At 37.9% G+C, this 19,919-nt stretch overlaps 1 protein-coding gene across 15 annotated transcripts in view; it reads right to left on the bottom strand.

The window, feature by feature from the left end:
* Positions 1-19,919, bottom strand: part of RUNX1T1 (RUNX1 partner transcriptional co-repressor 1) — a 139,434-nt gene that overhangs the window by 5,350 nt on the left and 114,165 nt on the right. For all 15 annotated transcript variants that reach the window (XM_087447672.1, XM_087447677.1, XM_014788046.2 and 12 more), the window contains 2 exons: positions 15,633-15,701; positions 9,845-10,035 (listed from right to left, as the gene is read on the bottom strand). In XM_087447672.1, the coding sequence (XP_087303798.1) occupies positions 9,845-10,035; positions 15,633-15,701 (260 nt within the window). The remainder of the gene's footprint in view (positions 1-9,844; positions 10,036-15,632; positions 15,702-19,919) is intronic.

The raw sequence follows: 19,919 nt of genomic DNA, 5'->3' as shown, positions 1-19,919 counted from the left end.
ACAGAGGAGCACCCGTGTGGGGTAGATCCTAGGGAAGGAGGAGGGGATGGGGAGGATACCAAGGATGATAGTGCCGTCAGGGACCCTTCCAGGAGGAGGCGGAACCTCAGGAAGCCAACTTCGAATGTTTGTGGTTCTTTTGGCAAGATCATCCTCATTTCGAAATACGGTTATCAAGTGACCTTAGCTTTGTGCCATTAATTTTTGTATTCTTTATCTTCTTCAGCTTTGATTATTTTCTTGCAAAACAAACTTCTAACTATAATCTGGTAACCCCAACCAGCTGATGGTATCTGGCTGTGTGACAATTAAAATACATTTTTTAAAGCCTTGATGTATGTGGAAATTAACAATCTCCCTACTATGTTCCCTGCATTTGTTTTGTTTTCAGCACACTGGTGTGTATGTAGCTTAGCGGGCTCATGAGCTGACTGAAAATACCCCAGTGGGATGTCAGCCCATCATCCTGGTATGCATGGCTTTACCACTGTGCAAAATACGCAATGGAATTTTTGGCAGTCATCCTAATTTTGCTAATAAATAAAGGGGCTCCTAGAGTCTTTCGAGGGTTAGAAGCCTGTAAACTCAAGAACTCTAGTTTAAAACTTTTAGAAAGAGCTCAGCTCTACCCTTTGATTTTTTTACCATTCAGAAATTCTGGCCCAATGAAGAGGGGAAAAAAAAAAATACCTTAAGATCTCAAACTCTGGTCAATGGGAAGTGTTTTAAGTGAACATAGCTGAGGAAATCTAAAAACTTGGTTTATATGCTAATGTCATAAATAAAAATGGAATTAAAATTAATAGTACTAGAACAAAGTAATTTTTTTCTATGTGAATTTAATTTAACCAGGAAAATATCTCAAAAGATGTGTACCTTTGATTAGAGGCTTCATTACCATAACTAGAAGCCCTTCTCTCTCAAAATTAATTCAATCTCATTGCATGCATAATGGTTCCAAAGAGAAGTGAACAAATGTGGGCCTGGCCCATCCTTCAGAGGAGTGACGTATGACACTGGGCACTTGTGAAGTTTACTTCCTTGAGATTTAGGCATTTAGAATAATGCCAGCTGGATCCTGGAACAAACTCAGCAAATAAGCAAAATTCCTAAATTACATCAGAAAATCCTAATTAGAGAACAGAGACCTAGATCCAAAACAATATTTTAAAGAAATTGAACATCTAATCTGAGTCAAGTGGCTTCTTTAGGAAATTCCCTGGTGTGAGTTCTATCCTTTTTCTGGCAGACGCACATTCTGGCAGACAGAAGAGTGGTAACTGCCCAGTACTCAATGGCTCCTTCAGATTGAAATCAGATGTAGGCAACCTTCTCAATTTAAGCTGATTAAACACGCAGACTAAACCAGGTAATTACAAATGCATGTGTTGGGGAGTCGAAAGAGGAGACAGAATGGGTACTTTATTTTTTAAAGTGTTTTCAAAGATGGGAACAATTTTACAAATAAAAAAGTGGAATTATGCCAAATATAGAAACAGATGTTTTGGATCGCAAAGCTCCTGGGAACTGAGCCTTCTTGCCTAGCATTGCTGGGTTCTGACCCAAGATTCAAGGGCTCTGGCTAGTTTTACCCCTAGTCCCATTCCCAAGTTGTTCGATCCCACTCATTTACCACCCACCACTGGGACAAAAACACCCTTCAGCTGTAGGAAGGTACAACAAAGAGCAATTCAAATGAGCTGGTGGGAAAAACCTAACACATTTTTACTGCTCTTGATATTGCATTGCAATGAATGTGTAGGGAACTTTGGCACAATTATTCAGCTAACAAAAAACTCCAAAGTGCACATTCCTTTTTAAAAGCTCATTAGAAAACAGACAAAGCAATTTCTATTAATATTATTTCTCTTGGAGGACTCTACCGAATTTCCCGTTGGCTAATCTATACCCACAGGACTGGCGCCTGCGCGGTGACACGGAGCCCCTCGGTAGTCACACTTCTGGGAACAATGGGATGTGCAGAATCGTGGGAGTACTCTAATGTGGATCCTTTTAAGTTGCTAAGCTTTCTGCTCTTCACAAAGGTGGAAACTGCAAATTGTGTATAAAACCCAGAGGTACAACCATAAAGGCAGAGATCAAGATGGTTGATGGCTTAATCTAATTCGACATTTTTCAAATTTGTGCTTTTGATATTCAGGCTAGTATTTCCTGTTAGTTGCTTTATTTATTTGTTATTTATTTTATTATTTTTTAAATAATTGAGCTTCCCTTTCAGTCCTCTAAGGAATGATGCTGGTGACTGAATTACCACAATAATGTAGAAGGCTCAAGAACACCACTTCATAGCAAATTCCATTCCCAAAGCTCATGGCACTTTATAGTCTTCCCTTATTTCTTTTTTTTTTTTATAATTTTATTTATTTACTTTTTTCCCCCAAAGCCCCAGTAGATAGTTGTATGTCATAGCTGCACATCCCTCTAGTTGCTGTATGTGGGATGCGGCCTCAGCATGGCGGGAGAAACGATGCGTCGGTGCGCGTCCGGGATCCGAACCCCGGCCGCCAGCAGCGGAGCGTGCGCACTTAACCGCTAAGCCACGGGGCCGGCCCAAGTCTTCCCTTATTTCTGATAATATACTCCCTTTTTGGCATAAAGAATATTTTCTTCCCTATCTAAAAAATGGGAATCAGTCCATTGACCAAAGTTAGGCTGTGACTCAGACAAAGACTATGAGGCTAAACACAACCCTCCCCTTTGCTAAATGTACTAATACTACAGATGGAAACGGAAACAGTGAATCAAAGCTTCTGAATGGCAGGGCTATGTGTCCAAGACTGTTGATACTTTGTTTCATAGCAGCAATTCTCTTCATCCCTAAAAAGAAAATTATTTCCTTCATCTTATTATTTTAGATATGCAGAGAACGGTCTTTCTGCCCTACTGGCAAAATCTATTCTTTCTGGATCTTACTGTTGGAAATCCCTTTTTCCAAGAAACAAAACATTTTCTCCTGAATTACGTGAAGTTTCTCTAGGTCTTGCACACCTATAATTCTCCAGAAAAAACCCTTGCACACAGTCAATGCTCAATAAATTACGTAGAATAATTACAATTAAAATTCTCAAAATGTAAAGAACTCTACAGAACGCAACACATTGACTTAAATTCATATTAAGTTCACAACATCTTATACTTGCATCGTACTTGCCAGTTTAAAACCACTTTCATATATATTTTGCAGCTTAGGAAAATGAGGCCCAAAGAATAAATAACTTTTGCAGTAAACGACTTGCCTAAAGTCACACAGATAGGAAATTACACAGGCAAGGTTTGATTCACCCAGGTCTTTGGACTGCAAACCAAATACTCTTTCCAAAATGCCACACTCTGTCAACTGCAGATATTTCTTAGAGCTTGTTTTGGCAGGACCAAGTTTAGAAGGGCACTTAACTCCTGCAAGTGGACCGAGGTTGGACCAGGAAGTTGGAGCACCAAAGACAAGGTATCACAGTGTGTAATGGAAATGACTTCCATTTTTGAGTGCCTTCAGAGTCAGGCCAACTTGGGCTTTCTTTCCAACTACGTCACTTAGTGGCTTTAGAACCACAAGCAAATGACTAAACCTCTTGGAGTGATAGTACCTGTAAAGCAGAAATAACAACTGCAGGGTTATTCAGGATTATGAGCACAGTGCCTAATGTTCAGTAGGTCCTGAATAAATGGCAGGAACTAGCACCACCTTCTCCTTTTGGCACTGGCTGGAAGAAAAGGAGACTATACACAATCCTTGCTGCAGAGCCAGCCGGTACAACCTTCAGAATTTGTAAGCTCGTGGCCCTGTGCCTCCCCCGCAGGCACTGACAGCTACAGGGAGAGAACAGTAGTTTACTTTCCCTTACACTTCATTAGCAACTGATTACTTTGTCTCCGTCCTCCAAGTCCTCAGACTTGCTGAAGATTCACCACTGCTGACCATTTCTCCATCCCTCCTTTTCAAATTCTCCTTGTTGAAATTCCCTCTAACTTTGGTTTTTAAGTTACTAAAATTCTCTTCTTATACTATAACTTCTTCCTCTTCTGTTTGTTCATTTCCCTCTAAATATTTGGCAAGGGGGGAAGCTGGCATAAAGAAAATATCCTTCCTACACTCTCCCCTGTCAGACCTCATGGTTTCAACTATCAGCTTTAAGAAAATGACTCTCAAACCTGTTTCTCCAGCCCTCACTGCTTTCCTGAACTGCAGTCTTTTACTCTTAACTGCCGATTCTGTATCTCCCTCAGGATACTCTTCTGTCACCAAGTCAGCACCCCTGAACTTGACTCTGATGTGGTCCACTTCAGTCACAAGCATCACTCAGGCCCAAGACTTTGTCTTCTGGTTGGAAACTCCTCTTTCTTCGGCCCCTGCAACCACTCAGTGCCAAACCCCACAGACCTTACTCCCATGGTCTCTCTCCCTTCTTTTCCAACCTCACAGTTACTATCCCAATTCCTTCATTGCCCTGCCTGTTATAATAGCTTCTTAATTGGTTTTTCATCTCTCTCTCTTACACATACACACTGCTCATTTGTAAGGTGACTTGTTTATAAAATACTTCACTCATCTCATTTGCACCTCTCAACCACCTTGCCAAGTAGATCATATAAACATTATCCCAGTTTTACAGATGAGAAAGCCAAAGCTCCAAGGGGTGATGCACTCAAGATCTTTCCAGGCCCAGTGCTCTGACCACTATACCATGAACATTTGTGGAATCAAACAGCTGGCCTTTTAATGAATGAAACAAACAAAAATCTTATTGTAACACAGCTCAAGCTCTGAAAGCTCCAAATTCTTCTCGGGACGGATGTGTCTGGTCAGATTGTGAGGACTTGAACAGAAGCTGTGCTGAGAGGCCCCTGTGTAGTAACATGGTAACTACGCCATACTGCACAGGTTCCAGTGGGGATGATTCCACTAATGCTAGAAGGAGTAATGAAGACGAACCTCTCAGAGTGAATTACTAACACCATCAGGGCTTAGCAGGCTTTGGAAATATAAAGTTTAAAGATCTGATCAGTGTTTTCACTTAAGTGTCACAAAACTGCCCAACTTTGGATCTGAACGGTGCAGTTGTGTACCTATGTAGGAAAAACAAATAAAGGCTGTTTTAATCTGGGGAGAAAATATCACTTTGGCGGCTTGAAACTCAAAACTATTAAAACAATACACTTATTTATTATCTGTTCTGTGCTCACTTCCAGTGCCTTGCTTCAGTGCCCTGAGCTAGAACAAGACATGGCTCTCAAGGAAGAGCCATAGCAGGTTCTTTTGAAATAGCTCCAAACTGACAGTGTTCACTGGGGAAAAGAAACAAAACCATAAATGTATACAGATAGGAACTAGAAATGAACACGGAAAAAAGCAAAACAGTTTTTAAGATGGCCAGATTTGGTGAATTTCCTTTCTTTTGACTTAATGCTGGCATTACATTCTTGGTGAAATATATAATACACTGTAAAAAGGGAAAGTATAGAAAATATCATATTGCTTAGCTGTCTGCCCCAAGTCCAGCATCATTTTAACTGTTAGTGATAATAATTATTAGTTTATAATCCCAAGTAAAGTTCAAGAACTAAGTAGGGATCATCTGAACGAAGTCCAGTGAGGACAGAGATATACAGAACCAGGGAAGAAAGATTCCCACCACTGCCGTGTGGCTATTAGGAAGGTGGCCTGAGAGGCAGGCAGCCTGGGCTGAGGACCAGCTCACACGTACTGTTGCGAGGCCCTGCGCAGCGGCACGACCTCCCAAGACACAGCTCTCTCGGCTGTAGAACGACAACAGCACTGGCCCCTCTCTCTGCGCTGACAGGAAGGGTGCATGATCTGGGGAAAGAAAGTACTCTCCACCAGGCCTCGGACCGAGTTCAACATTCCCAGTAGGTTTTCTCGTCTCACCTCAGGCAAAACAAACTTCATGCCACCCCCAATAACTCTGCTGTACGCAGGTGCCCGTGTGCCTGGGACAGCCTGCTTTACAGGGCTGGTCTGTCCCGAAAGCGCACCCCGTTCGGGAGATCAATTACATGGCCTCTATGAATACCACCTATGTGTTCTTCATGCCCGGCTCCACATTTTCCTCCTGCTGCTCATCTCAATCCAGTATTTTCAACTCCTCTCCCCTCCTTCTGGCATGTTTCTATTCTTCACTGCGTACTTTTCAGAACCACTGATTTTCCTAAGCAGAAAGGGCATTATTAGGTCCATTTTACCCATGTGAAAATGAAGGCAGAGAGAGGAAGGCTAAATTCAAAAATTACAGAGAGAAGAATTCATGAGCATTTGTCTTTAACACAAACAGCTCAGGAGAAACATGTGAATAGCCAAACTAGGCCTAGAACTCTGGTCTTCTGACTCTGAAGCCAGGTTACTTCTCAAAGTCTCCGCGAAGGGGAGAGAGAGAATAATAATTTCTGCATTTATATTGTCTATGTATTTTTACAGATTCAGATTGTACAAATCCTATCTAATCCAGGTAAGAGATGGCTACGTATGTACAATAGGAGGTGGCTCCCAATAAAGGGAAGGAAAAGGGAAAAAGAATGTTGTTTTAGTCAGAACAGTTTAGCATACCTTGTGATGAAGGACTGTGGGAAATATGAGCAGATAATGACACCTTGCATTATAGCTCTCAAAACACTTTAAATTAAAACATTGATATTAAAAAAAAATCTAAACAACAGCATGAGGTAAGCAAACACCTCATTCCTTGAGAAGAAATGGAGGCTGAGAGGAGTGAAATGAACCGCCTGAGGACCCCTGACATGGTAACCGAGCCAGAGTCAGACTTCAGGTCTTCGGAGTCCTCCTCTGGGATTCTTCCGGCCATACCCACCTGTCTCTGACCTTTACTAGCAAAAAATCATCTAAGGCTGACCACGGCCTTTAAGTGGTATGACCATATAATTTATCACCCAAACCAGGACATTGGAGAGTGAAAGGAGGCACTCAATAAGTACACGGGGACAACAGGGGTAAACTGGGACTGTCTCACTCAACCTGGGGTGTATGGTCACCCTGCTCCCGTTGTGTATTCCAGTGCGCTCTCCTGGTTGCACATTCGACAGCACGGGCTATCTAAGCCTTTGCACTCTATTTACCCTTTCCAATCCACAGAGGAGATCTGTCTACCTAGCCAGATTGAATAATGGATTTGAGCTTTTTAAAAATGTTTTAACTCGTGTTATTTACACACAAAAAATGAAGAAAGGTTACCTCCTCCACCACCCACCCACACACCTTGGGTAGATCAAAGCCAGCACGTTTCTGAAAGCTGTGCAAGTAAGATCACCTGATGTCTACATCCCACACCCTGCACGGCCACTGATGCCCTCTTCTTCCTTGACAGCTAACCAGTCAGCAAATCCTGCCCATTCTACCTCACGGGTTTCCAGCCAACACACCCAATTTTCTCCACCCCTGGAGCCACTACCAACCATCTTCATCTAACCTTCTTCATCCACATCTGTCTCTTGAAACAGACTGGTTCCTTCTTTTCCTCTAATCTCTCTCCACGCTGCAGCCTGAGTGATCCTTCCAAAACACTCATCAGCCACACAGCCATCCTGTTTTCAAAGCCTGGCAAGGCTTCCCTTCCCTTCTTCCCTGCATGACGGAACTGACACGCTCACTGCCCAAGGAAGCAGTGAAGAGGCAACGGGCGGGTGGGGTGGGGTGGGAGGCAGCTGCTGACCAGTTCTTGATTATCCCTACGTGTCAGATGAAACAAAACTTTTTCCCAGAAGAATTCATGTTAAAGGCTATTAAGACTCATAATTTAGTGATCTGACTCCTCTAATGAACTGTTGAACACGAAAGCAGAGACCACTGTTCCTTCAGTGCCTAGCACTGTCCCTGACAGAACAAAAGCTCAATAATTTGTTATTGAAAGAAAGGCAATAAATGAACGTGAATAATTTAGAGTTACATGTATCAAACAACAAACTGCCCCGGGCAGGTCACGAGAATGATTTTTTTAAATAATACCCCTTAATTTCTGGGTACAGTTTTAAAATCAATGGCTCCTACATTTAATATATATATTTTTTCAACCAATTACTATGATAGCCAGACTTATTTTTTTCAAGAAAATGGAAAACAATTCATAAGTTTTTAGAGGCTGTCTTTCTCAAAATCACAGAATTGTAAGAGGTGGAGCCAGAAATTAAATTTGGTCCTATGAATTCCAAACTCTTTCTCCTAGCATAGTCTGCCTTAAAATCCTTGGGACAGTGTCACTTAAGACAAGGGTAATGCTATATAAAAGATCAGTTTCCCAAGAGATCCAAAAAGAAAGAAAGAAAAACAATTACTAAGGAAGATCACTCATGTGTAGGTTATTTCATCCTATCTACTCCTTATAACTACTGTTTGATACACCATATTTTTATAAAGCTAAATACTAGTGTCAAGATCATATATTTTTCTGCATAGGTGTTTGGAATAAAGGCACAAAGTTTATAGATATTGACAGAACACAGCACGTTATTAGCTGAATACAAAGACTTAATTCTCAATTTCTTCCTAGACATTTATCTTTAGAATTTAGTCACCTACAAAATACTCTTAACATACATAACAGCCCTAAAATGTTCAAGTGAAAGTGACAATGTTTTAATGATAGCAACAACTGTGCCTCACAGTATTACTAACATGAATAGAGCAGGATAAATTTTTTCCTGCTAATAAAAAAATTTTTAAAAACACAAAACAAGGTCCTTAAATATCTTAGCCACAAGATGCCAATAAAATTGAATTTATGTCTGGTTTAATTCGACAATGGAAAAGTCAGCAGTTAAAGGGTAGGTAAACTTCTCTTTGTCCCTCTTTTCCTGAGAAACTTTCAAATGTTACAAATCAATTCCTTTTGTCCCCTTATTATTCATCTGCTACACATTAAATAGAAACTCTGGGCATCGAGTGATTCCCGCAGGGTCTTTCATCTACAGAGAAACCTGGTACAAATTAAATTCTTACTCTCTCTCACAAATTATAGATATGTATTATAGCAGACCACCGATTTATCAGTTCTTGCTTCTGCCAGTTCAGCTTAGTGGGACTAGCTAATTGTAGTCCTTTATCTAAAGTTACTTTGGGTTTGGGGATTGTGGTGATGTATTAACTAAAGTGGAGCATTATCATGTTGCTCTGACTTATGGGCTCTATTTTAAACAGTATTCTGTTAGATATTTTCTTTTAGTTACTTCCCAGATCCTTGAGCCATTTAGGCTATGCGTGTGTATTTTAGTATAGTGGAATAATACTAAATAATATTACTCTGGCAGTGATGTTATGCTATAAAATGACGGTCATAATGATTATCACAAATAATGTGGAAAAACAGACTGTGCAGAAGATCTCTTAGAAATGTTTAACTGATGCAAACATTGTTTTAGCACTGGACTTTAGGACCAAGAGTTAAAGAAGTGACTTTGATTTCAGTCATGCAGCATGTTCTTAAGGAGGGTGCACCTTACACAGGGTATCTCTATTAAACCTCTTCTATCAGAAGGAAACCCTGCATATACGCACACATATGCACACACACAGCCGATGAGTCTCTAAATTGTGCTAGGAAGTTATAAGAATTTCACTTTAATCTGTTACCCACCAAATATATTAACTGTTTTTGGCAAAGTTGTTCTTCTAGATCTTTAATAAAGACAAAATTTGATCAGCCCTTGGTCAATTCTACAAGTGCCAGGACTCCTCAAATTATTCTATTTTTTTCTGGAAAGATTTGTCGCAAGTCCAATATCCGCTTTTACCTGAGATCTCCTAGAGTCAAAACGAGCAGTCTAATTAGTGGAAACTATCTTCCTCCCACCAACGCCTCACCTCACTCGAATCCTCCTGCTGATTGATAACAGCGAGCGCGTCCTCCGCGGCCTGCCGCTTGGCCTCGGCGACGGTCCGCTCCATCTTGGCGCGCTCTGTCGTGATCATGTCATGGGCTTTCCGCTCGGCCTCGGACACGGCCTTCTGCAGCTCGGTCATCGCCTGGCGCTTCACCTCGTTGACGGCCTCCTCTGCATGCCAGGCAGGCCAAACAGGATGAGAGAACATTTATGTTAGTGCTGAGCCTTGGATACTGATCCCTGTTAAACAGAATTCTATAGAACAGACATGACTCTCATCCCAATTAGTGGGCAGTTCTTCTGGCTGTCTAAAAAAACCAAGAGATTTCTGAAATTCATTTAGGAAAACAAACAGTGAGAATTTTTCTTTAACTTGAACTTCTGGGAATACTTTTTAAACTACTACAGTAGTCCCCCCTTATCTGTGGTTTCTCTTTCTGCGGTTTCAGTTACCCACTGTCAACTGCAGTCCGAAAATACTAAATGGGAAATTCCAGAAATAAACAATTTGTACGTTTTAAATTGCACACCATTCTGAGTAGTGTGATGAAATCTCCCACCTTCCAGCTCCGTCCCAGGTGGGACATGTATCATTCCTTTGTCCAGTGTATCCACGCTGTATACGCTACCGGCTCACTAGTCAGTTAGTAGCCCTCTCAGTTATCAGATCGACTGTCACGGTATCACAGTGCTTGTGTTCAAGTAACCTTTATTTTATTTAATAATGGCCCCAAATCACAAGAGTAGTGATGCAATTCAGATATGCCAAAGAGAAGTTATTAATCTCTTACCATTCCTAATTTACAAATTAAGCTTTATCATGGGTATGTACGTATAGGTAAAAACAGTATAAACAGGGTTCCGTACTATCCATGGGTTCAGGCATCCACTGGGGCTCTTGGAACGTATCCCCCCGAGGATAAGAGGAGACTACTGTATATCGTTACTACAACTTTTCTATCAAACTAGTACCTCCAGAAAGGATTCCGAGACCAGACTAAGTAGTTAAAGGACAACCACCACCACAAGAAACCCTTCTAGACAATTCAGACACATAGAGAAGGTGGTTTGTCACAATGCTATAGGTTAATACAAACATAGGAAGTACATGGGCAAACCTTTCACAAAAAAGAGAGGAAGTTTAATGCATTTACACACACATATATGTAAGTGCAAACAATTATTTTGCTGGTAAAATCTACAGCACAATAGTGAAAAGGGAATTCATACAGCAATTAAGTTACTGCAGATCTTTTAAAGAAAATCAATGATAAAACAGACAATTCAGCTTTTCTTTTTCATAAGTCATTCCCTAAGTAATATGGGTATATGCCTTTATAGACTAAATGATAGGGATTTTTAAAAATCATTTTCTCATTTCCAAATTTCAAGCTATTGTCCATCTACTTAATCAAATATATACACAGTTTCGCATACCAACTGTTGCACTGGACAAATATAACTGAACCACAACACAGGCCAAAACAGTCGGGTCTGACCACAAACCTGCAGATGTCAAACCAGTTCTTTATTTTTGGCGGTGGGAAGGGTGCAAAGATTTAACTAACGTACAACATAAGACTGACAACTAAAACAAGCAATTTCCATTTTAAAAAATTAACTGTTCTAATTAACAAGGGAAAATATCCTCCCCGTGAATTAATCTAATTTTCATCTTTATTCAAAGCAAAATGACAATGATTAATTGAAAATTTAATAAGCAGTAATTATTAACTTGGCAAACCTAGTACCAATTAACACTCTATTAAAACTAATTATGACATGTTTCATTCAAGTGTTTGCACTTAATTGTTTCACCCACTTAAAAAGAACCTTAATTAAATGTTCTGTTTAATTAAAAACATAGATTCCTAATAAAAATGTTTTACTGTACATTAAAAATGTAAGAGATGCAAATACTCCTACAGTTTCTTAAATTTCCATAGTTTATTTCACACATCTATAGTCCATGACTTGAGGATCATCAAAAGCCCTCCACTAGTAATTAACTGTCATGACTTTTGTAGCCTCTGTCATTTTAGCAGCATTGTTTCTGAAATTCATTCATTTGCAATTACTGTCTGCTAGGTTTTATAAACTAAAATATTAGGAAAAGATCCAGACTAGAAATATGAACTAAAATATGTTAAGTCTTTGTTTGTTGCTTTAAAATCTGCATTTGAAATTTGGATAGCAACAGAATATCACACAGAGCTTGCAGCACCTTCTTCACCAGGAGGTGAAAAGATGCCTTTATTACCCTACCATAAATGTTTTGGGGCACCAGGGAAGTCCTGCCCTTCTAACTATACAGCCAGGGTCTAATTTAGTTTGAATATTCAAGGTGAATTAAAATTCTATCTAAGTGGTAATACAGGACAATAATTTTTGCTTACGATCAAAGCTGTAGCTTGACTAATTGTATATGCAAATCAGGCAATTTGTATTTAAATTATGCATTCCTATTCTAATCCCACAGGCATATACAGATCAGCAAAGAGAATTGGTAGGACATTTGCAAGGTGCTTGAATATTTATTACCAACTGCAAACATTCACTGATCGTTTGAAAAAGAAATATACTGAAGAAAACATTCAGTTGCAATTTAAAAACCATCTTTATTTTAGATTTTTTCTCCAATTTTATAAAGGCTTTTGTAACTTTAGAGTGCATTTTTTACTTTTGCTGTTGCTTTTAAAAATATTACAATTGGGGGAAACTGATGTGGCTTTCAAGATTTGTTGGGATTCCAAATATTTAAAAAGGTATATTATTGTTATATTGTATTATGGAGGCAACGTGCAAAATTTGAATAAGGTCTGTAGATTAAATAATAGTGTTGTATCAATGTTAACGTCTTGATTTTGGTAATTGTACTATGGTTATATAAAAGAATGTTGTTCTTAAGAAATACACACTAAAATATTTAAGGGAAAAGAACATCATGTCTGCAACTTACTCTCAAATATTTGGGAAAAAATATGATGCATGATAGAGAAAGAAAAGGAGGGAAGGAGAAAGGAAAAGAGAGAGAGAAGATATTAAAGTAAATACAGTAAAATTGGGAAAACTGGGTGAAAGGTATAAGGGAATTTTTATACTATTTTTTGCAACTTCTCTGCAAGTTTGAAATGATTTCAAAACAAAATGGTGCAAAATATTATATGATGTACTTTCAAGCACAGGATATACTTTTTTGCAATTATAATTTTCTGCAAAAAAGGATGCACTGGTTACACTAAATTGAATTTCGAGACTTCGTCCCCTTTGATATTTCTCAAATGCTTTAAACTTTATTTTATTTACTTATCTTTTGCCACAAAGGTAATGTATAATACTTTCATTGCAAAGACATACTTTATAGGTTTTTTCCTAAAGAAAAAACTTGCCCATGGCAAATTTTAGAATCTTGGAAAAAGTGCTTTCAAACTGTAGCAAGCTGAGTGCAGATGTCACATTCTGCCCTTGGTGTTTTCATCATGTGGGATGCCTTGATACTGCAAACACTAGAAATGCTTTTTAAGAAGCCTATAAAGATAAATATTATAAGCAATTATTTAAGACTTCCAGATGAAACTGTCATCCGTACTTTGGGGATTTAATATACTCCTTAAAATTTAGCATCCATCCATAGAAAACTATTCCTAACTGTTCTTATGGAGCAGATTAGGGATATCACTGTAAGAAGAATACAAATTTAACTGACACCACTTTCAAGTTGTACTTTAGAAAGAAGATCTAATACAGATGATAGGCACATCTAGAAAACATTCCAAACATTTTGCTTGATAAAGTTTAACCCTTCTTAAAGTGCATGGACACAACAGAAATAAGCATCGTTCTTTCTCTACTCCCGAAGTCCCCCCAATGTCAAGTACATTCAGAATTGGTTTCAGAAACCCAGAAAACATACAGTGAAGAAAAATAATAGTGGACTCAATAGATTACAACATGTCAAGTTAAAAAAAAAAAAAACTGATTAAGTGGAAAATACATAGTGCAGTTTTGAATCTGCTTCCAATTGCTTACCACTTATGGTAGGACTTTCTTTGTGCATAGCTATTCAAGTTGACTTTCCAACAAAGGTGGTATATTCAGAAAAATCTGCTCTCACTTAATAGCAGTCAAACAAAGACTTGAGCAGATAATAGCACAGAAGGAATTTGGATTACACAAGACTTTACTGTCAATTTTGCTTTATGATCTATCAAGGATTTAACTTAAGTACACATAAATACGGGAAACGTAGAGAAAGACTCTCTCCCTCAACATAAAAAGTCTTCCTTCTGCTGTCCAAAATGGCAATTCTTTGTACCTCTTATTGGAATAAGTTGCACTAACAGCTTAAAAATGGGGGAGAAAAACGGTCAGAAGGAAAATGCAGCAATTCTTTCTCCAGGTAGGGGGCACCCAGCATATTTTAACAGCTTAGGAGTATCCCATAACTATTACCCATGTAGAAAATCTTCTTAGAGGTGATGCTGTAAATCTGGTAAGGCTACGTAGCTAAGTAACATATATACTTAACCTTTGACCTCTAAGATGAATAGATCTATCTGACTTGCACATTGGACATGCAAGAGAGCTTTCGGGTTCTCAATCTAAGCTACTAAGCCTAGAATACTATCAGATTTTGAAACTCATCACTCTTACAAAAAAAGGTATTTCTTAGGAAATCTATAAAAATACTTGGATAAGAGCCAAGTGACCAGAGAGTCAGCAAGCTGCACAGAACTACAGACACAGCTGGGTCAAATCAAAACCCAGAGAGAAATCTTTTGTAGGAAAAAAACCCCTTTCCCTTGACTCTTTCTCCTTGATTAAGGTTCCCAGCCCTACACCCATCTGACCGTTTGCAGAAATAGCATGTTCCAGTTTCTCAACTCAAACAAACTATTTTAGCAGCTGGAGTTACAGCAGCTCAAAGCCACAGTATGTGTCTGCCATGTCATCTTCAACTCTTGAAACATGTTTATGCTTTATCTCCTGAGTTGAGTTTTTTAAAGTTTTTGCTCAACTTTTATAGTGCTGGTGTTCCACCAAGATTCTGCCAGATCTGAACTTCTTTAAGCCCAATAAGTCAATGAGTCATCAACAACTTTAAATCTACTTCAAAATGTAGAGCAATATCTCTTAATGAAAATCAGATAGTATACCTGGAAAGGAAAAATAGAAGTTTAGCGACTTTGCCATTAAATTTAAAAAATAATTTAGCTCTGGTCATTGAATATTAATTAGCACAGAAGATCAATTTTAAAAATTGGTTGTAACCATAAAATCTCTGAGTGCCTCAACAAGTCAACTAGATTTGACGTGATTTTTTTAAGACTTTAGGAGATGTATGTCAATAACATCTCAATAAAAAAAATTCAGGAGAAAAGGCTGAAGTATGCAATTTAATTTACAAAACATCAAAATTTTTTTTATAAAGGAAAAATTGCATGCAAGCTGACACCTCATATGCAAACTTTCAGTCTGAAATCATTACAGCCCCCAAAAATAGAGGTTTATAACAGAAATATTGCCAGACTCTCACTTACAGTGGCACTAGCAGATGCTACTAAAATAAAAACCATTTCATGTTCTAATCAGGCCTGGTTTAAGAATATTAATTAGGATTTTTAAATTTTGTTTTTGGGGGAAGGGCTGTTTTGTTTTTGTTGTTGTTGATAGCAGTGAAGTCCTTTCTTGTCATTCTTCCCATCACTGCATTAACAACTGCACACAGCTGCCAGAACACTAAACTCGTGTTTTTAAACAATTCTTACCAGCTTTCTTCCAGATCTCCTCTGGCACGTATCCAGAAGCAGGCCTGTGAAGGAATTCCCGATGCGCATCTACGAGAAGGAGAAAAGGCGGGTGGGGGGAGGCGGAAAGCACCATAAGCATGTATGTCATTACGCAGAGAAGAAGCAAGCAATGCCCATGCTCTTGGCTTCTCTACAAGAACATAATTGTAAAAGGCTGAGCATTTCACTTCTAGAGAATAAACAAAAATAGCAACACCAGCCATCAGAGCTCAAGGAAAACAGGTCATTGGTCTGTACGCCTTGTATGCTCAAAGTCAAAACAACGTTCACGATTTCATCATACAAGATGACACTTGGGAACACTGTTCCCAGCACTCCGTCACTTTGGGAATTTCTATGGGTGTATTTTATTTTGTAAAAGAAAATAAAGTGTATTTGGTTGTTTTCCTTTCAAGAGACAAATTGATATTTAAAAAATCAAATGTAGGGGTAATGTAATTTTCACATAGCTCTGATTCTAACACCTTTCAATAAATAGTGAGCCTTACTCCATGGCTAACCAGGTCTCACACTTAATTACTTCTCAGAAATCTCACTGAGCATTAAACATTTTCACACAAATTAGATCATATGGATTTGACACGGATGAAAGCAAGAAAGAGTCACTAGAATGGATTCACAGATATTCAGTTGATCAAATAGATTAGTACATGCTTCCCAAAAAAGAAAATGAAGTTCCACTTGAAATAAAATGCTGTAATTATGCTTAAAATTTCTCAAATTTTGAAAGTTTGAGAAAACGGATCATAATAATAAAGTTGGTGTAGGAATGCCAACCTCCAAAATAACATGTTCATGGAAATGACGTGAACTTTCTATATTTTTTAATATATGCTTGAAAATAAAGTGTATACAGTCTTTCATAACTAAAAAATGCACTACATGTCTTCCATATTTGACTTTCAATGAAAATCTGTGTATAGCCATTCGTCGCTTAAAGATGGGGATACATTCTAAGAAATATGTCGTTAGGCGATTTCATCATTGTGCAAACATCATGGAGTATACTTACACAAACCTAGATGGTATAGCCTACCGCTAGGTATAGCCTACACCTAGACTATACGTACTAATATTATGGGACCACTGTCGTATATGCGGTCTGCCGTTGACAGAAACATCGTTTTGCGCCATGACAATATTTAGACATTTTGAGGAAGACATTTTAACTTTTATAAATGTAACAATAATCCAACCCATGATAAATTTTGAGTAATTGAAATTTTCTCTGCATTTATAAGAAATGTCAAATAGCACACTGATTTTTTTTAAATAATAGTTTATCTAATGGTGTATTGAAGATCAAAAGAAATTCAGTCCAGTCTTCTGTATTTTATGGAGCTACAGAATACTGAAAATAGAGAAAAGCACAATTAATTTAGCTAATTATATATCATTTCACGTTTGAATGCCTTAAATACATTTGAAGGTTTTGAATCCTTGTAGGGTACATAGATTATCAGTTGGCCAGAACACAAGATCTCCCCAACTATTCTGAATTAGCAAAAACTTATTATAGCTTAGTGAAGGGCATATGGGGACTCCGTATTCTTTGCAATGTTTAAATCTAAAATTATTCCGAATATAAAAAGTTTATTTTAAAAAGTTTACATTATAATTGCATGACTACTTGATAATCAGATGGGCTGGAAATACCCATACATTCTCATGCACACATTCATTTCTATAAAGTAAAGATGAAAACCAAAATGTTTTAATTTAAGTAATTTTCATTCATAATATAGCTAGATAAAACTGTTTGGTGCATACATGGCTTCAACTAAATGTGATATGGCTAATTAGATTTGTCAAGATTACCTTCCAAACCACTATAACTACTTCCAGAAGAAATAAAGAAAGTGCAGTCAAGTTCACATTTAGCCATATGACACAGTGAAACAGAGCGATTTACTTATGACAACTTTTCAAGACAATTTTTTAGGAGAAAAGACTTTGGCTTAAGAATAATTTATTGGATAAGAACAGATTTGTCAAGTTTAAAGATAAACAGGAAAAATATGCCCTCTCCAAAGTAGCAGGAAAAAAAAGTGTTTTTCATTTATTGGGTTCAGGAAAAATCAACAGCTTTATAAAAATTATTTTTTAAAAAATAGTCAATCGTTATTATAGGGAACAGGAAAGGTAACGGCAGGTTATCCAAAGTTCATGCATGAAAGATACTAATTACCAGCCCCAGGCAGCAGAGGCAGGAGAGTTAGTTCCAGAGCGTGGTGAAGTTGAATCTCGGCTTTGCCACCTACTAGCCCTGTGACATTGGGCAAGTTAGTTTCTCCATGTCTCAGTCACCACATCTGTAAAGTGGTGACAATACTGCTACATTTGAGAGCACTGCTGTGGGGAATAATGAGGTACTTCCTATTACATGCTTGGCACGGTACATCCTAAACGCTCATTAGATGTTAGCTGCTATTACCCTCATTATTATTATTATTATTATTATTTATTTATTTATTTATTTTGGTGAGGAAGACTGGCCCTGAGCTAACATCTGTGTCAATCCTCCAACCTCATTATTATTATTGTCATTATTCAGTAGGTTATCCAGTAAGAATGGATATATACTTATTTCCTTATAAACAACCAGGGTGAAAAGAGCACCTTGAAGTTTCTGTTTTCTCCCAGCACTTAAATTCAAATAGTACAAAACTTTAAAGAAAGCAAAACCACTGAGGAGGTTTGAAATAAGCAATATACACCAGGAATTTTTTACTCTCTGAGTACATGTTACTTGGAATAGAAGTTATTTCTATAGTTTGCAATTCACTGTCTTAGTCCTTGGTAGAAAGTCCTCAAGTTTCTTGGATGATACTTTTATATTTACACATACATACATATTTTACAATATCCTCTCCAGTTCTACGTTACTGTGTCCTATGTGAACATCAGGTCTACGGAAAGAATGGCGTGATCTACAGGAGATGTTCTCCTCAGAAATTCAGAAATCTATTTGATACACTGATGAATACTATAATAGCTACAGAAACCAAATGACTAATATCTTCTATTCTGTGTAAGTAGCAGCAATAACAAAGTCTATATAGGCAAAACTGAGCTTAAAAAAACAAAAAAATCCTGAAGTTGATCAACGTTACAAGAAGAGACAACTTCTCTCCTAGGAATTTCTTATTTTAGAATATTGGCTAATCTAGACAAACCCCAAGCCCATACAAAACACCTTAAGTTTCTAAGGCTCGGATTCTAAAGAAGTTAATTTTTAACCATTAACTCCTGACCACCTATAAAATACCAGTTGCTATAAAATGGATGGTCTACTAAAATGTACTTGTAGAAACAATGACAGAAGAGCCTATATGAGAGGGTTTAAAATGCGAAATGCATACATATATAACCACAGAAAAATGGAAGAATTACAGAAAAGTCCTTGTAAATTAAGTTTAGCCTGCTTTGGGATGCAAATTGCTTTGGGGGCAAGAGAGGAAGACGAGGAGGAGAGCCTCCAGAAGATAACACACATCTGTGAAGAGAGGAGACCAAGTCAAAGTGGAGAAAATGTTATAAGAAATGTGAAAGAACAGAAAGAGCAATCAATGATGTATGAAAGAGACGGCAGATGCACTACACTTACGACAGAATGGAGACCAATGGACACTAGATACAGCAAGGCCGCCATCAATACACATGAGGGATGAGCTGATAGCCTTTGGTGAACCAATGTGACCTCACATGACCCAGGACAGCAATGCTCAGAGCTTCGCAGCACCTAGGTATAGCCTTCATCCTGTAGTGGGCAGAATGAGGCTGGGATCATCACAGTATCTATTACAAAACTATCAAAAGAAAGGAAGGGTAAAGTGAATTCATCTTTACAAATGCTATTTATTTTTGTTTTTAAGGATAATAAATTCAGAAATTTCAATATTATGTTTCAGAAGCCCAAACCCAACCTAGAAGCCACCAACTGCATTAGGATTTACATCTTTTAACAATAAAAATACCTAATAGTCCAGGAGGCAATCATCTCTTCCTGTTTCTAACAGATGGACATATTTAACTAATAGTCACATCTTTTTTAACTCAATATACTTAAATACAGTAGGCACTTTACATTAGGAGCTCAGCTGAATGGTCTTGAAACGAATTTCATGATGTGATTTAAAGGAATCAATACAAATGTATAAAACTCTAAACTTTTCTATGCAAATATACTCTAAATAACTTGTCTGTGGTTTTTATAATCTGAGAGTATAGAAGTTGAATAAAATA

The sequence above is a fragment of the Ceratotherium simum genome, chromosome 23 (genome assembly GCF_057802395.1).
Source record: "Ceratotherium simum simum isolate JZ-2026a chromosome 23, ASM5780239v1, whole genome shotgun sequence".
NCBI lineage: Eukaryota > Metazoa > Chordata > Mammalia > Perissodactyla > Rhinocerotidae > Ceratotherium > Ceratotherium simum.
The sequence above is the reverse complement of the archived record's forward strand: the minus strand, read 5'-3'. Positions and strand labels throughout refer to the sequence as shown.